We start from the raw sequence: 18,610 nt of genomic DNA, 5'->3' as shown, positions 1-18,610 counted from the left end.
AATTTGAATTTAATAAAATTTCATCAACTTTCAGAATTTTTTTTTTCAACTTTTTTAAAGGATACCCCATTTTGACCGCCAAAAATAAAAATTTCATGTTAACTAAAGTTTTGTGCATAGCAATAACTAATTAAATGAAAATTATTGTATATCAAATAATTTTACTTTTTAAAAAATATCAACTCTTGATATTAATCGTATACTCGGTAGACCGTTATGCCCTGGTCTTCTCTGTATACATATATATAGATACATGCAAAGTTGATAATTTTAATATTAAATAAAAATTTAACCCAGGCTGAGGCATTGGCCAATGGTCAGCTGCCAAGGCTCGGCTTGACAAAAATTAAACTATCGGACCTAGCCTCGGCCGATCCTCGGGCCAATGGTCAGCGGCCAAGCCTCGATTTAACAAAAATTAAACTATCGGGCCTGGCCCTGGCCGAGGCTCGGGCCAATTGTCACTACCCAAGGCTCGGCTTAATTTAATGAAACCATTGGACCAAGCCTCGGCCTAGACTTGGGCCAATGGTTAGCTGCCAAGACTTGGCTTAACGTAATCAAACCATTGGGCCAAGCCCTGGCCGAGGCTTGAGCCAATGGTCAGCTGCCGAAGCTTGGCAAGTGACAACAGGGCCAAGGCTCGGCCTATCGTCAGCCTTGGCGATTCCTACCTGGGTTATTAAACAATTTGTCAAGAGCTGAAAAAAAAAAGTTCAGATGCCTAAAAACACAAAAATTTGAATTTTTTTAAATTAAATGATCATATTGGTTCCAAATTTTGGTCAAACTAAGATTTAGTGTATTAATATATAATTCCAAGAGGACGACTCATTTTTCTATTTTTTTCGATTTTTTAAGCTTACTGGTTCAATTGACCCCACTCTCCCCTATAACTTCCTCGGATCCCAACCCGTCGACATCTAATGAAAACACGATTTTCAAAAATCGAGGTGACAATAATAACTTCTCGAATTTTTCGAAAATTGTCGATTATCGTAGCGGGAAATTAAAAATCGTAAAATTAATAAAAAGCCATTGTTTTTTTTTCTTTTGCCTATTTACGACACAGCATTATTTTTTCACTGCGCTATCAGTCAGAAATTAGCCTCTTTCGATTGGCTCCAGACATTTAAACTCTCAATATTAATGCAGGTAGCATGAAAAATATAGTGCGTAGCACGGGATAAGATAAGATTTTTAAACCTTGAGTAATGTCAGTTCTAAATCAACGTTACTGTTGTCTGGAATGATCTTGTTTCATCTCTCGCTACGCTATGTACTATTTTGAATTTGAACATGTCATATTTCAGGGTTAATTTTCAAGGTCGGTCGTTTGCGCGATCTTTTAATTTTTCAGATGAGAAATGAAAATTGTGAAAAATCAAAAACCACTCGTTCATTTACTGAGTGCCTTTTAGCAATAAAATATGTGATAGTAAATGGAATCGAATTTCATATTTTCATAAATTTTTTTTTTTCCAGGATTACGTAAAGTATACCCATATTATTTCACCTTTACAACATTCACCAAAGGTCGTTGGGTTGGTGAAAAGATTCTGGAAGTGTTCGCACGTGAATTCCGAGCTCACCCTGCAGAAGAATACGAGAGATGCATACGCGCCGGTACCCTAACAGTCAATTATCAAAGAGTAGATGTTGACTACAAATTGCGACATAATGATCTACTTGCTAATGTAGTTCACAGGTAAAAATACTTTGTTTTTTTTAAATACATGAATGAATTTTTTTCTACTTATATTCCGAAAATCATAATATTTTATAAATGCTCTTTTTAAAAAATCTGATCGGAAAGTTGAATTTTTTGCCATTGTTTGAGAAATACAGTGCAAGCTCACTTTGATTTCTTTCTTACTACCAGAAGAGTATTCACTTCTAAGTTCCAAACATGGTAAGACTTTTAACTTTCCACACAGATTTGGGACAACTTTAGTTGATATTCGTGAAGAAATGGGTGAATTATTCACCAATCGTAATGTTGCACAATGAGCGATAAGATTTTTTCGCATTTTTATGAGGACTGTGAGACGCTACAAGCTATGTGGCAGTAGCCTACACTCGCCCATGGTTTACTGTAGCATCATTCCACTGATTTAAAATAAAGTAAAAGCTGGAAAATTATGGAGCACTTACTGTACATGTGTGGTAAAGTAAAACGTATAGTTTATGCTGATTAGAAATTGCAATTGAACTTATTAAATAATTAACTAAAATGATTTAGGTGAAGAAATTTTAAAAAATAGAACATTTTAAATGGTTCCCGAGTCAAAATTAAAAAAGTAATTTAACGTATAAATCCTATATGAGGGCTAGGAGTTTAAAATTCACATACTAGATTATAATATCGAACGATTGCGAACGAATGGAAAAGAAAAAGAAAAGAAAGGGGGATCATTAATTATAAATGGCTACCATGATCGAAAAAATTTGAAATTTTGAAATCCCACGAATAATTTCTCAGTAATATATGTTTCATTGTAAGATTACAAAATTTAACATCTAAATGATTGATAATAATTACGGGTATACGAATAATGTTTGAATTGAATATTCCTAATTGATTCGAAATTTGAATTGAATACTTGAAATCTTTGATTTATTAGCATATTATTAATGGTTACACTGTAAAAAATTCGCGGATTAAATCCGGAGTGAATGCGGAGTGAATGAATTTTTAATTATTCACTCCCCTCGGAGTGAAATTCACTCCGGAGCGGAGTTTTAAAAATATTATTAATAAACAATAACTCCACTCAATAAAATCGAAGTAAAAATTCGCGTATTACATTATTGATCAGCTGATATGCACACACATACGCACATACATATTTAGGCACACACGCGCACTCGCACACACACGCACGCACACATTTGCACACACGCACACATTCGAACACACGAACACATTGCACACACGCACACAAACACCTGCACACACCCAAACACACATATGCATGCAAACACACACTCGCACACACATTGTTTAGCAGTTTAATATAAATTAATATAAATTTATTCAAGTATTAAAACTCCAGACCGGAGTGAATTGGGAGTGAAATAAAATCCGCGTCACTCCGAGATCACTCCGCTAGAAAAAAACTCCCAATTCACTCCGCATGCGGAGTGATTTTTTTCAAAACTCCGGAAATCCGAGTGGCGGAGTGAATTCGGATTTAATTTCACTCCGAATTCACTCCGGATTTTTTACAGTGTAATTGTTTTAAGTAGACAATAAATACAAGTGGTGTAGTAAAAAATAGAAACTGCCGAAAAATCGGAACAATACGGGTGAAAATTAATCAAATGGCGCCGGGATTCGAAACTGTGACCTCACGAACATGAAGCATGACCGTCGCGGCACTACTACAAGAACGCTCGACTTTAGATTGAAATATCTGTATTTATTTAGAACGCAGCTTTTATCGTAATAACAATCGTATGCTAAAGAATTGAGCTGATTCGAAGTTACAAATTGTATGGTAGGTCTTGAAGGGTTAAAATATCATTCTAAAACGGTGATTTACTCCTCCATATGCTATTTTTAGGGCATTGAAGACTCAAATAACTTTTTAAAACGTATTGCAGACCTTAGAGGGTTAAGAAATCATTTTAAAATGTTGATTTTTAGGACATTGACGACTTAAATAACATTATATTCAGCGGCAAGTCCGATATAACAAGAACCCGTGTAAAAAAAATTCGTTTCAAAAAGATTCCAAAAAAGTTCTGCATGTGGAACTTCTAAACATGAGACAAATTAGAACTTCGAATGGAACTTTTTTGGAACGTTAGTAATTTTGATGGTAAAAAAAAAAGTTTTTATGAGTGAATTTAGGGTCAAAAAAGAACGTTCTTAGAAATTTTTGGAATTTTGAATGGACATTCCAAAAAAGTTCCATAATCACCACTTTTGGCCTTTTTCGAAAGCTAAAAAAGACGTTCCAAAAACATTCAAAAATGGTTCAAAAATCGTTACTTTACAACCTATCATAGAACTAAAGTAGATGTTCCAAAAACATTCCAAAAAAGTTCCAGAATCACCCTTTTTGACTTTTTATGGACTAAAAAAGGCGTTCCAAAAACTTTCCAAAATCACTTATTTTGCATCTTTTGTAGAATAAAGACGTTCCAGAAACATGCCAAAATAGTTCAAAAATCACTACTTTTGAATTTTTTATAGAACTAAAAAAAAACGTCCATAAAAAATTCCAAAAAAGTTCCAAGAACGTCCTATTTTTACTCTTAATTCGCTCATAACAACTTTTTTTTACCATCAAAATTACTAACGTTCCAAAAAAGTTCCATTCGAAGTTCTAATCTGTCTCATGTTTAGAAGTTCCATATGCGGAACTTTTTTGGAATCTTTTTGGAACGAATTTTTTTTACACGGGAAGTGAGGCCTTTGCGGCTCAAACTATTTTTTTAATTTTGACTTGGGAATTCTTATATGCTCTCAACATTATGAATCGTTTTAAGTCATATTTTCGAAACAACAAAATCAGACCCTAATTAACACGGCTCAGCGCTTGAACATCGAACAAAGCAAAAGTCGCGAAAACATATAAACTTATATATAAAAGATGTAATGGACATCTGAGTACTTTTATGTATTTTATGGTGGAATTTTCTGTTTTTTGTGTCTATGGCTTTTAGAAATTTTTTTCAATAAATCAACGACCAGTTAGTTACAATTTATTCAGCTATAATTTGCTTTTTTGTCGTTTTTGTACAACAATTTGTTGCTGAAATATCGGCCTTCCAATGAAGAAGGATCCTCATGTCTTTGATTATCGATATCTCAGCCACTACTCTAGTAACACGTGTTGGAGCAAGATTCTAGAGTAAATATCTTAAGCAAGACCCCTTGCTACTAGTGTCTTTTTCTACGTACTCTCTAAACATGAATAAGTGAAAATAAGTGAATATTCACTTATTCCAAGTGCAAACCGAATCACTAATTTCAAAAAGTGGTTCGGTTGGCACTCAGAATTAGTGAATATTCACTTATTTCACTTATTCATGTTTAGAGAGTAGGGGAGGGTGGGGCAGAGCAGCCCCCCTAAGCCAATTATTATTTTTTGTGGCTTTCAACCATAAGATCACTTTACTTTTGTCCTATTTCAAACAAATTTATGGACATTTTGCCAAAATTCTGAAAAAAAAAGATTTTTTTTTTTGGGCCGAGCGGCCCCCCTTCAAAAAGTGATAAAAAAATTTATTTTTTCGTTTTTTTTTTTTAAATTGTTTTCATCATTAAGAATATATTTCTTTCTCTTGACAACTATTTTTGGTTTTATATTGCTCGAAAAAAATTTTTTAAGGTGTAATAAATCGTTCACTCTCGATTACCTTAATTACTAATTGTGATTTAATAAAAAAAAAAATCAATTCTATAGTTTTACTTTATTTCAAAAATTTATCAACTAAAAAAAAAAATTTTATTTTTATAAATTTTTAGTGACCAAATTTGCCTCTTACATCGAGAAACGGCCGAAAAATATGAAAAAATAATTTTTTCGGAAGTTTCGGCTGGTCCATTTTGCCCCAGGTGACATGCGTAGGACTAGAAATGTGGAATTATAATAATTTTTCATTAATTTGACGATAAAAATATGAAAAAATCACTTTTTCAAAATTTTGGGCTTGTCCATTTTGCCCCAAATGTTATGGATAGGGGTAAAAATGCGCAAACATATCGGATTTATAGTAATTAGTCGAAAAAAAAAAAAATTTTTTTTTGATCAAAATTTCATGGGGGCCGCTCTGCCCCACCCTCTCCTATATGTCTTTCGCAAGATCATGTATCAAGAAACCTACACGGAAAGAATTTTCGTATGAATATTGCCATGTTATTTATTCTAAAAATTAGTCTAAATCGAGTAATCTTGGGCCATTACGACTTTTTATTTTTGAATTACAAAATTTTACTCTTTCAGTGAGTAAAAATCAATCAGATTAATTTTAACTCACAATTACGAGTAAAAATTACACTTAGCGGCTGTCTAAATAAATTCTCTCTAATTCAATTTTTACTCGTAGGTTTTACGATAAAAAGTTGATGATTCAATTTATAAAATTTATATTGAATTACAATAAAAATTACAATTAATAGGCTGAAATTTTCATAAAAAATCTAAAAATCATCTAATTGCTTTAGAATATGACTTGAAATAAATATTTTGAAAAATAATAAAAAAAAAATTACTCTTATTGTGTTGAAAAAGAAAAGATACAAATTTTTTTTTAATTTTAAAATAAATATTAAGTTATAGAGAGATACAGAGATCATCTTTTTTTCCAAGCCTACGTTTGTGTGCGTAACATGTAAGTTGTCGCGAGCAAAATGAAAGACATTTAATTGAAGCCGATATTAACCGAAGATTAACGGAGACTACTGAAATATTACTCTGCAGTTTAGAGTAAAAATTACTTCCATAGACAAGAAAATTTATTTGAGTTATCGGCAGTTTTTCATCAAAAAGTTAATGGGTTTAAAAGAATGGTATATTGGGGAGTAAAAATTAATCGCATCGAGTAAAAATGAATAGATTAAGATGAGATATTCACAATAATCGATTAAATATAAGACTTTTAAAAAATTACTCAGTAGTAGAGTAAAACATGGTCTAGCAACGTTATTATTTAAACAAAAAATATTAAATTTAAAACAAAAAATACCAATTTTTTGCAACGGCGCAGGATTACTCGAAAGTACAGAGTAATTTTTATCAAAAAATTCTTTCCGTGTATGTCAAAATTCGTGTATGCCTTGCTCATGGTATCGTACACAAAAATATTAGAGATATCTTGAGCACGTGCAATGTAACAGTGACTGACGCATTCCTTGCACCAGTAACTTATAGTAGGTACTTACGCATGGCTTGCTCAAGATCTGCTCAAGGCTGAAGGTCAGTTTTGAGCCTTGAGCAGATCTTGAGCAAGCCATGCGCAACTATTTTCAAGTACAGTCTTCCTCCAGAATTGAGTTATAATCTGGTACGAATTTCTTGTGTTGCACTAGGCTTGCAATTTAAATCTGCAACAAGGCGCATACGTAGAAATGGATATTAATAACGTCTATCGAACTTGAGACCGAGGTTGCTCAAGCCTTAGTAAGATTATTATATAGGTAATATTTGCACAGTAACTTTAAAGGCAGTTTTGAAAACTTGAATAAATCTCTTACAATCCGCATTTTCGATTTAAAAAATACAATTTTTTTTTTCCATCCGTAATATTGATTTGAAAAACGTACAAAGAAAACACTTTTAACGGTTTTCATATCAATCAACTGCTACTTAACCAATACTTATAGAAAGGTTAATGTTTCCAGGTGATTTTACAGCTTAATGTACTCCGAAAAATCTTGAGTTTTCAAATCGATCTGTTGTACCGTTTTTCCGGACCGACTGATCAAAATTTTTCCGAAACAATTAAAGAAACAAGTTTTGTTTTTTATATTTGCTTATTCATCATCAAAGTGAAAAAAACAACAATAAAAAACGCAAAGTGTAGCTGAATAAATTTGCGAACTGAGCTTTGTATTGGTTTTATTAAAAAAAAAAAAAAACAATTTCCAAAGCCCGCAGACAAAACAACAAACCAAAAAAATTTAGAAAATTACTTTCTCGAGCTAGATCTTATAATTACGCAATAATTATCATCAATGCTAATATTTTTAACTTCCTGCTAAGAAAATTGAAAATTATCAAAAATTCGGGAAGTTATTGGTTTCGGTCCGATTTACGAAAATCGAATTTCTAAGAGATCTTGACGTTTTGAGGTTCTAGGAAGCTATTCTGACTAATTTCAAGATGATGTCCGAGTGTATGTATGTGTGTATGTAAATATCTGTAACTTTTGAATGGATGAACCGATTTTGATTGTCAAGGTGTCATTCGACGCGGCTTGTTAATATCTAAAAGTTGTAAAAAAATTGAGCTTGATCAGTAGTGTGCGTTCGGAGATATTCCAAAGATAAAGTTTTTTCAAAAATGTTTTTTTTTTTTATAACTTTTAATGTGCTCGGTGGATTAATTCCAAAATCTAATCGGTTCTAATACTTTATAAGCCGCGTCGAATGCCACCTCAACCATAAAAATGGGTTTATTCGTTAAAGAGAAACCGTTAACGAAAGAATTTGAAAAAACAAATTTTTTTTTGTTTTTTTGAAATTTCTCAAAAATGACTAGATAAGTCAATTTCAAAATCTGATCAGCTCTAGAACTTGATAAAACGCGTCGACTGCCACCTCAACTGTCTCAATCGGTCAATTCGTTTGAGAGATATCGTTGGAGGAAAAATGGTACAAAACGTTTTTTTTGTAAAAGAACGGGTTACAAAAGTATGGGTAGCACGTATAAACACCCGAACATAAATCACCCGCGATAAAATACCCGCTAATAAAAACACCACCGACAAAAAACCCGCAAACTAAAGTTGTTTATTTTCAATCTAATGTTATTTTTTATAGTGTTCGACGAAATAAGACTTTTTTAAGAATAAAATTTTTCGATATCTTGCCAAGCTTTCGAGATGTCAAAAATTTCTTATGTATGTGTGTGTGTGTGTGTGTGTGTGTGTGTGTGTGTGTGTGTGTGTGTGTGTGTGTGTGTGTGTGTGTGTGTGTGTGTGTGTGTGTGTGTGTGTGTGTGTGTGTGTGTGTGTGTGTGTGTGTGTGTGTGTGTGTGTGTGTGTGTGTGTGTGTGTGTGTGTGTGTGTGTGTGTGTGTGTGTGTGTGTGTGTGTGTGTGTGTGTGTGTGTGTGTGTGTGTGTGTGTGTGTGTGTGTGTGTGTGTGTGTGTGTGTGTGTGTGTGTGTGTGTGTGTGTGTGTGTGTGTGTGTGTGTGTGTGTGTGTGTGTGTGTGTGTGTGTGTGTGTGTGTGTGTGTGTGTGTGTGTGTGTGTGTGTGTGTGTGTGTGTGTGTGTGTGTGTGTGTGTGTGTGTGTGTGTGTGTGTGTGTGTGTGTGTGTGTGTGTGTGTGTGTGTGTGCGTGTGTGTGTGTGTGTGTGTGTGTGTGTGCGTGTGTGTGTGTGTGTGTGTGTGTGTGTGTGTGTGTGTGTGTGTGTGTGTGTGTGTGTGTGTGTGTGTGTGTGTGTGTGTGTGTGTGTGTGTGTGTGTGTGTGTGTGTGTGTGTGTGTGTGTGTGTGTGTGTGTGTGTGTGTGTGTGTGTGTGTGTGTGTGTGTGTGTGTGTGTGTGTGTGTGTGTGTGTGTGTGTGTGTGTGTGTGTGTGTGTGTGTGTGTGTGTGTGTGTGTGTGTGTGTGTGTGTGTGTGTGTGTGTGTGTGTGTGTGTGTGTGTGTGTGTGTGTGTGTGTGTGTGTGTGTGTGTGTGTGTGTGTGTGTGTGTGTGTGTGTGTGTGTGTGTGTGTGTGTGTGTGTGTGTGTGTGTGTGTGTGTGTGTGTGTGTGTGTGTGTGTGTGTGTGTGTGTGTGTGTGTGTGTGTGTGTGTGTGTGTGTGTGTGTGTGTGTGTGTGTGTGTGTGTGTGTGTGTGTGTGTGTGTGTGTGTGTGTGTGTGTGTGTGTGTGTGTGTGTGTGTGTGTGTGTGTGTGTGTGTGTGTGTGTGTGTGTGTGTGTGTGTGTGTGTAGGTAATGCGCGTTTTCATCCCCCGACAAAATATCCCCTGACAAAAGATCCCCCGACAATATATCTTCGGACATAATATCCCCGACAAAATATCTTTCGATATAATTTGCACAATTTTCCTAAAAAACTAACACTCTAAATAGGTAGTTATTTTTTATTTATAAATTCCCATAGTTTTCCTGAAAAACAAGCATCTAAGTTAGTTGTAACTAGTACAAATAAAGCATTTAAATAAAAAAGAGAAATTTTGCTGATAGGATATTTTGTCGAGGATATATTTTGTCCGTAGGATATTTTGTCATGTATGGATGTATGTATATATGTGTGTGTGTTCGTGTGTGTGTGTGTTTGTGTGTAGAAATTTAGTGGGGTCCAGGAGCTTAGCCCCGGTGGGAGTGGGGGGGGGGGCGGAGCCCCTCACTTAAAAAAAAGATTTTTAAATGTTTCAAATGTAACATCATTAAATTTAAGTTAAAATTACGAACTAAAATTAATTTTTATTATTTTGCCAAAGTTAAACTAGTTTATAAAACATTTTTGTTTGAAATTTTTTTTTCTGAAGATGAATTACATCAAAATGCATCCCAAAAAAAAACAAAAAATTTGTTTTAATTTCTTAAATTTCTTAATTTGATATCTCAAAAACTAAGCGTATATCTCAGAAACCGTAGTCTTGCCCAATTGGGGATTCTTATGATTATTTTGTCGCGGGTATTTTGGTTTGTGGGTATTTTGTCGTCGGGTGAATTGTTACGCAACCCGAAAATGTATTCAAAACAATTTTTTCGAGCTCAAGGAGCTCAGTAAATTGTCTGTAAACTTGATTTCAATTTGATTACAAGTGTTACTGTCAGACAAAGACGTTAAGTTGATTGAAAGTTTCACTGCAAATTGACGGCAAGTTCTTCTGTCAAATTACATTCAGATGACGGCCGTAGATGTGCATCAACTTGCACGCAAGTATCATCCAGAGGCTTGCCAGAAACTTGTCGTTAAGTTAGCCATAGATGCTTCACTGCAGAACTTGCTAAGCAATTATATTTAGAGTGTGTGACTATCAAGGAAGCCTCCTTTGTCTTCAACCGTCGGAAAATTACCGACCGTCGTATTGTACTTTGTTGATGATAAAGAAGTTTCCAAATGATAAATTGATGATAGAAGGAATTGTGATAGCCACCTTAACCGCAAGTTAACTTCAAGCTACTGAAGTTATCCGAAAATGTTTCACTGCAGAAACTGGCTGAGCAAGGTGCGGCTATCAGGGAAACTACAATTGTCTACGAATAGCTGTGTGTCGATAATTTCGCCCCACACTGAAAAAAAAGTTTTTTTCCACCTAGAAAATTTTTCCCTCCCGTAAAGAACCTGGTATTCTAGTTTTTAAAATACCAAAGTTTTTTTTCCCACACTAATAAGTATTCTGATTGCTAAAAAACTCGGTTTCCTTCTCAGCAAAATACCAAAATAAAAAATATGGCTGACTTAACCTCACTCAGTTGACACATATTTAAGCAATGTTTATTTTACTACGAGCCTTTTTTTAATAATATTAAATTAACTACTAATTTTAAAAGTTGTATTTATAATAAAATTACTGGAAAATTTAATTTCTATAAAATGTAGTGATTAGGATGTAATTATAATTACCTTGAATAAAGTTAGTAGCCACTTGATAATTTTTTAATTATATTTAACAAATAAATTTTTTCTGAAAAATTATTGTCAAAAATTGTACTATTAATTTTTTTTAATTTTTACAATTCAGTTTTTTTTTCTCATTTTTTTGCCGTAATTTATTTGTTAAAAAAATTCTAAAAATTATTAAACATCTACTATTATTAAACGGCTTGATTTCTATATTTATTTCATTACAGTAAATTTAAATATTGAAGACCAATTAAAAACTTACAAATTCTTATTAATGTCAATATTTTTACCAACGAAATTACTATTATGACAATTTATTATAAGATAAGAATGTATTAATAATAAAAAACTATAAATTTCTGATAAAAACAAGTAATATATTTTTATGAAATAATTTACACAGAGTCCAAACAGAAAATTTGAATTGAAATTTCATTTTTATAAACAATGACGCAATATTATATAATATTTTTCAATTTTTAATGTTAAACTTAAAGGCTTAAAATAACTGTAATTGTTGAATAAATTTTAATAAAATATTTTGTATCCTGGGAGGAAAAAAACTTTTTTTTCAGTGCATACAGTCATTGGCTCAAACTCGTTTTAAGTTTCAATAAGATCAGATCAATAGCTAATTTTTTTACATGTCAACTGTTCCATCATACTTTATACACGGAGAGAAGAAAATAGTTCTGATTCCTATGCTAGAAATCATTTTTTTTCTTACTCTGAACTATAATTGATAATAAATCGAAAAAACAGGATACGCCCTTTTGATTATAAAAAATTTTTTTCTTAAAACCGAAAGGGCGTATAACAAAAAAATTTTTTTTTTCGTTTTTTCCATAGATTTTAATGTTTTCAACATTTTTACATTGATTGGAGCAAAAAAATTTTTTTATGCGCCCTTTTGGTTCTGCAGAACCATAGATATTTAAAATATAAGCTCTGGGAATTTTGAAAAATGTGATGAGCCCTGATCCCAAACAAATGCCTTTTTATTAGGGTTTGCTTTTTTTTTAATTTTAATAAAAAGTATGAATATTTTTCTACATATCTATATTATTTGTATGCGTAATAAAATTTCATTTATAGTCACATCAAAGAAGTATATCGACGTTCTAATTAGCAAATTGTCTAACTCCATTTCAGAAAATCTTCTATTTATGCGAAAAAAAAGTAATTAAAAAATTTTTTTTTCATCTAAAAATCGATTCTATATTTAATATATGTATAATATTTTTGTCCAGCCCCGAGTCGAAATATTAGACATAAATTGAACGTTCTTAACGTTTTAAACGTAAATTGAACGCTTTTAACGTTTTAAACGTAAATTGAACGTTTTGGACATTAAAAACTCAATTTAACAGCTTTTAACTTATTCAAAACGTAGATTGGAGTATCATAAATCGAAAACGTAACTAAAACCTATTTAGACTTAACAATAAGACAACATAAGCATTCCAAAAAACTAAAATCATAACTCATGAAATTACCAATTTTTCACGAACCAAAATACAAAAAAATCGTTCAATTTACTTTCAAAACGTTAAAAACGTTCAATTCACGTTTAAAACGTTAAGAACGTTCAACTTACGTCTAATATTTTGACTCGGGAGGTTATTCAAATAGTATTTTTTCTGACTATTAGTATCTGAAAACTGCACAGAATCACCTACTAAAAAATATGGAGTTAGACAATTTGCTAATTAGAACGTCGATATATACTAGAAGTTATAACTTCCACCGTGCGTATACGGAGAAAAAAGTATTGTGACCAGCACGATACAGTATACTGACTGTTGCGATACATTTTTAGTTATTTGGAAATTAGTGCAAGTATTGATACGTACAGTGCTGACATCAATATAGATCGCGAATGGGACTAGTATGTATCGGGACGGTAGCTCTACAGATCGCACCCTTCATGATACGCACTATTCATTAGATCGTTCCAATCACAATATTTTCCTCTCCGTGTAAGTACACGCATCCATTTTTTTTTTTACACAGAATCACTTGATATTTAGATCACGTTTTATGATCTTCTAGATAAACCTGTTGTTTGCTATTGTAGTTTGAAATTATTAAATGCATATTCAATTAATAAATAATAATAATTTAATGCATGAATGATATATATTAATAGTATATGAGAAATGTAAGAGTAAGTGAAAAAGACAAAGCCACGTTAAGCTGGTTACAATTGGTGTGTTACAGACACGAGGTGCCAGTCACCTCGGACCCGATCACGGTGATACATATGGACGAGGACGTCGTCGTAGTCAACAAGCCCGCATCCATCCCTGTAAGTGGTGTACTGCTAGGACTGTACCGCCAGAGATATTTTGCTTCATGCTACACTCAGCACATTTTTTCATCTTTTATCTCTCATTCATTTTTTTTCTTATGCTGTTGACTCAAATTCTTACACTGAGAAAACAGTTCATTTCATTCAAATAAATAGATTCCCGAGTCGAAATATTAAACGTAAATTGAACGTTCTTAACGTTTTAAACGTGAATTGGACTTTTTTAACGTTTTGAAAGTAAATTGAACGATTTTTTTGTATTTTGGTTCGTAAAAAATTGGTGATTTCATGAGTTATGATTTTACTTTAATGATAACATTAATTTATTTATTTCAATATTTGTAATCACAATTTTCATAACCTTGATATCATAATATATGAAAAGATATAATAGTGTTAGATAGAAGTATGAAACTGAAAAAAAATTTTTTTTTTCAAAATACGAATTTTTTATTTAAGAGCCAGAACGGCGGACGACAAAATTTTAGGGAATTGGTGTGATTATAACCCAGAATTACAAAATCGATAAAAAAATTTTTTGGTATGCTTATGTTTTCTTATTGTAAGTCTAAATAGGTTTTAGTTACGTTTTCGATTTATGATACTCCAATATACGTTTTGAATAAGTTAAAAGCTGTCAAATTGAGTTTTTAATGTCCAAAACGTTCAATTTACGTTCAAAACGTTAAGAACGTTCAATTTACGTCTAATATTTTGACTCGGCTTTATTCGAAACTATTGACAAGTATTTATTTGATAATAATAAATTGAATTTAGTTGAAATAAATGTTTGATTGAATCAAATACTATTCGCTTTTCGTCAATTTTACGGTACAAAATCATTTATTTCATTCAAATATATATTTGTTTAAAGTTGACGAATCTTGTTTGAAAAAAATTACACTGCAGCTTGCGGCGCTACGATCGCCACCATCCAAATAAAAATTTCTTAACCTTTCGTTACTCGCGCTATGAGCGTGACGCCGCTTTTTTGACTAAAATTGCAATAAAAATTACTGTATAGGTATTTGTGACATTATACTTAACCAATTCTCTTTTTGAAATTTTATTTTTGTTAAATATGATTATAATTGATAAATATCCATTTTAAGCCAAGAATTTGGTTTTTTTAAAAGGGAGAGATAAAAGATGGGCGGAGCTGAATTTCTAATTGGTTGAATTTTTATAGATTTGTATTTGTTTAATTGAATGGAGTGAAAAGAGCGATGAAACAAAAATAAGTTTAATCAATGCAAAAAAAATATACTAGTCACATAACCATGTATATTTGTAATCTTGATGTGGAACTTCGTTGGTTGAAACTCTAAAATATGCAGTCAACTATATATTTTGAATGAATAGAAGCAGTCCAGCATGCAAATCATGTTCCAATTAAAGAAAAATTTTGTAATCCGTCGGCTAAAGTAATATCATCTAAAATATTTGCAAAATAATAGGGGAAGGTGGCCCAAAGCGGGTACCCCGCCTAAAGCGGGTAAGCGCTTGTGTGCCAACGCATGAAACGCAAGGGACAAGGTATGCATATGTCGAGGTTACCCGAGTACTTCCGAGTTTCGCTCAGTCCCAAACGAGCATTAATGAAGCGGTATGGCGTAATTACACGCAATTAAAAAAAAATTAATAATTTCTTAAAAAAATTAAAGGTATATATTTTCTGATTATTCAAAAATGAATACACTTATTATATCGTTGATAATTTTCTATTAATTTGAGCTTATTGAAGTTAAAATTAAGAGAAAAATATTAGCGTTTTGTTTTGAATTATTTGAGTTTAGCATCACTTGGATAAAAAACGTGCTCTCGGGCAAAGCGGGTAAGGCAAAAACTGCTAAAGACTAATTAAAATAGTCTAGAATTTTTTTTTACCGGTATCTGGTGCGTACCGTACAGTAATAAACCAAAATCTGTGAAAAACTGAATAATTAGTCGAATATTATTATTTATATAATTAACAAAAAAATTTAATTACAAGTTACCGATTAAATAGTCATTTATATTGAAGTATTGCTATATTTAATAAGTTAGTCGTTTAAGTTGTTAAAGACTGATTAAATGAAACTAAAATTATTATTTAAATATCTAAAATAAGTATATTTCCCTTAATTGTAGTGCCAACCCGCTTTGCCCGAACGGATTACCCGCTTTAGCCCCCCCCCCATAGGGCAAAGCGGTTTTTGGGAGTTTTTTTTAACTTTAATAATAAATCATAAATTAATACAAATTTAAACAATATTGCTTATTGATTTTAAAGTTCGATAAATCCTCTATCAAAAAAAAAAAATAAATCATTATTGTTATCATACAAATACTAAATTTTCTCAGCTCTTAACGTTAACATACCCGCTTTAGGCCACCTTCCCCTACCCTTAGTTTAAATTCATTCAAAATATAGTTGGATGCGTATTTTAGAGTTTCAACCAATGAAGTTCCACATCAAGATTACAAATATACATGGTTATGTGACTAGTATATTTGTTTTGCATTGATTAAACTTATTTTTGTTTCATCGCTCTTTTCACTCCATTCAAATAAGCAAAAACAAATCTATAAAAATTCAACCAATCAGAAATTCAGCTCCGCCCATCTTTTATCTCTCCCTTTTAAAAAAACCAAATTCTTGGCCTTAATTATAGCATTATAATTTGGCAACGTCGCATTTCCTTTAGCATTGGCGGCACAGTGCTCGCCGCGCGATGAAAATCGTCGGGCGAATGGACGCGAGTAACGAAAGGTTAATTATAAAATACCATATTGTGTGACAAGGGATGAAACAGAATGATATCAGAATAAGGCGAAGTTGGCTGCAGTCTGAAATCCTGTGTCACACACTATATTTTTCATGATTACTTGCATTGGAACTTTAGAATTATTGAACAAATGACAAGTATAAGAGCTGAAATTACGAATGCCTTCAATTAGCGCTCTCTAAATCTGAAACAGTGAAAACCACTGAATAATAGTGCATGTACACTAGGGTGCGCCAAAAAAAAAAACTAATTTTTTATTCTTTAGTTACCGTGAAAATATCGTTAAGAATGATGAAAAAAAAATTCTGGTAAAGTTTGAGCTCTTAATATTAATATTAAGAGGTGGCGCTTCGTGATTTTTGATTTCCCGTTTAAATAACATGGAAAAAAAAAATTTTTTTAGTTTGGCATTTTTTACCTCGGCAATGGCTTATTGTATGAATAAGTTCAGCATATATTTTGTAGGGAATTTAACGCTCTTCAAAAAAAGTCTCTTATCATTTTTTGATTAATCCATCTGTTCAAAAGTTATTGGAGCTCGGAGACAAGTAAGAGTAAATTTCGAGATCTTTTCACTTTTCCAGCGAAACTATCATACTTATCATAAAATGTCATTCAATCTTTTTTGTAGATAATTTTATTTCCTACAAATTATCTCTGACGAATTTTTTTTAAATTCTGCATTGTTTTCTAGTTATTTCCATTTCAATGCCAAGGTCTTAAAATCGATCAGAACACTATTTTTTTAGGAGCTTGGCATTAGAATGGAAATAACTAGAAAACAATGCAGAATTTGAGAAAAATTTATCAGAGATAATTTGTAGGAAATAAAATTGTCTACAAAAAAGATTGAATGACATTTTATGATAAGTATGATAGTTTCGTCGGAAAAGTAAAAAGATCTCGAAATTTACTCTTACTTGTCTTCGAGCTCCAATAACTTTTGAACAGATGGATTTATCAAAAAATGATAAGACTTTTTTTGTAGAGCGTTAAATTCCCTACAAAATATAAGCTGAACTTATTCATACAATGAGCCATTGCCGAGGTAAAAAATGCCAAACTAAAAAAATTTTTTTTTTCCATGTTATTTAAACGGGAAATCAAAAATCATGAAGCGCCACCTCTTAATATTAATATTAAGAACTCAAACTTTACCAGAATTTTTTTTTCATCATCCTTAACGATATTTTCACGGTAACTAAAGAATAAAAAATTAGTTCTTTTTTTCGGCGCACCCTAATGTACACTATTTCACAGTTATAAGTATTGGCAGGGAGCCTAGTATATAGTGGGGACAACTGAAACGATCGCAGCGCTCGCTGTGGATACAATTTCGTTAAATCATGCTCTCTTTGAATATAAACACATGAAAATTAAGTTGAAAAATAGTTCATAATAGTTATTGTGTCGTTAATGTTTGCCTTTGCTCATCGTTTGAGGTTAAAGCAATATTTTATAATTTATTGATTCAAATCCGGTTTGGATAATGATTTTTATCATTGCCTAAAAATTATTTTTTAACCCTTCGTTACTCGCGCTATACGGTGATTCCCTGTACAACACTACTTAAGCTAACAGAGTTGGCGTGAATATGAGTGAGACACTAGAGAAAGCGCTTGTAACGGAAGGTTAAAAAAACATTATGTTTTTTTAGTTACGATTCACAAGCGAATTATCATGAATTAAAATAAAATTATTTTCTTCAATTTTGTTAAAAAACTCAATTGACTATTCTACTATTTTTTAAACCATTATCATTGTAGTTGTCATATATTATTTGTTTTGATTTTATCGGTTAACCTTATTCTATTCTAAAATAATAGTGTTTATTATTTATTAAAATTTTTTATACTTAATTTTTTTATCGAAATATATTCAATTTAATTTTCTCTATCAAAAATACAATTACACTTTTTTATTTATATCATTATAAATTTTTATATTTTGATTTTATAACGAATTTTTATTTTTTACACTGATTTTATATATCTTTTATAATTCTCGAGCATGATTTTTTGTAGCCATCAGATGTCGTTTTCGTCGCGCTCCCTGCCAATACCACTTGGTATACTTATAACTATGAAACAGTGAATATTCACCTGTTTCAGATTTAGAGAGCGGGCAGAATCATTAGTCGTTTTTTCCCAAGAGATGAAACACATAAGCTTCTATCCACTGACTGAAGGCATTCACAATTTACACATCTGCTAATATTTGTTCGCGACATTAGATTAAAATTCGCTTGTTTCGACTAGCTCTAGAGGCATTCAAATTT

The 18,610-nt window shown here is 32.1% G+C and overlaps 1 protein-coding gene across 2 annotated transcripts in view; it reads left to right on the top strand.

The window, feature by feature from the left end:
• LOC130670361 (pseudouridylate synthase RPUSD2-like) overlaps nucleotides 1-18,610 on the top strand; it is a 174,538-nt gene that overhangs the window by 141,747 nt on the left and 14,181 nt on the right. For both annotated transcript variants that reach the window (XM_057473741.1, XM_057473742.1), the window contains 2 exons: nucleotides 1,486-1,708; nucleotides 13,474-13,561. In XM_057473741.1, coding sequence (XP_057329724.1) covers nucleotides 1,486-1,708; nucleotides 13,474-13,561 — 311 coding nt within the window. The remainder of the gene's footprint in view (nucleotides 1-1,485; nucleotides 1,709-13,473; nucleotides 13,562-18,610) is intronic.

The sequence above is a fragment of the Microplitis mediator genome, chromosome 6, assembly GCF_029852145.1.
Source record: "Microplitis mediator isolate UGA2020A chromosome 6, iyMicMedi2.1, whole genome shotgun sequence".
NCBI classification, from domain to species: Eukaryota; Metazoa; Arthropoda; class Insecta; order Hymenoptera; family Braconidae; genus Microplitis; species Microplitis mediator.
This window is presented reverse-complemented; position numbering and strand designations above follow the sequence as displayed.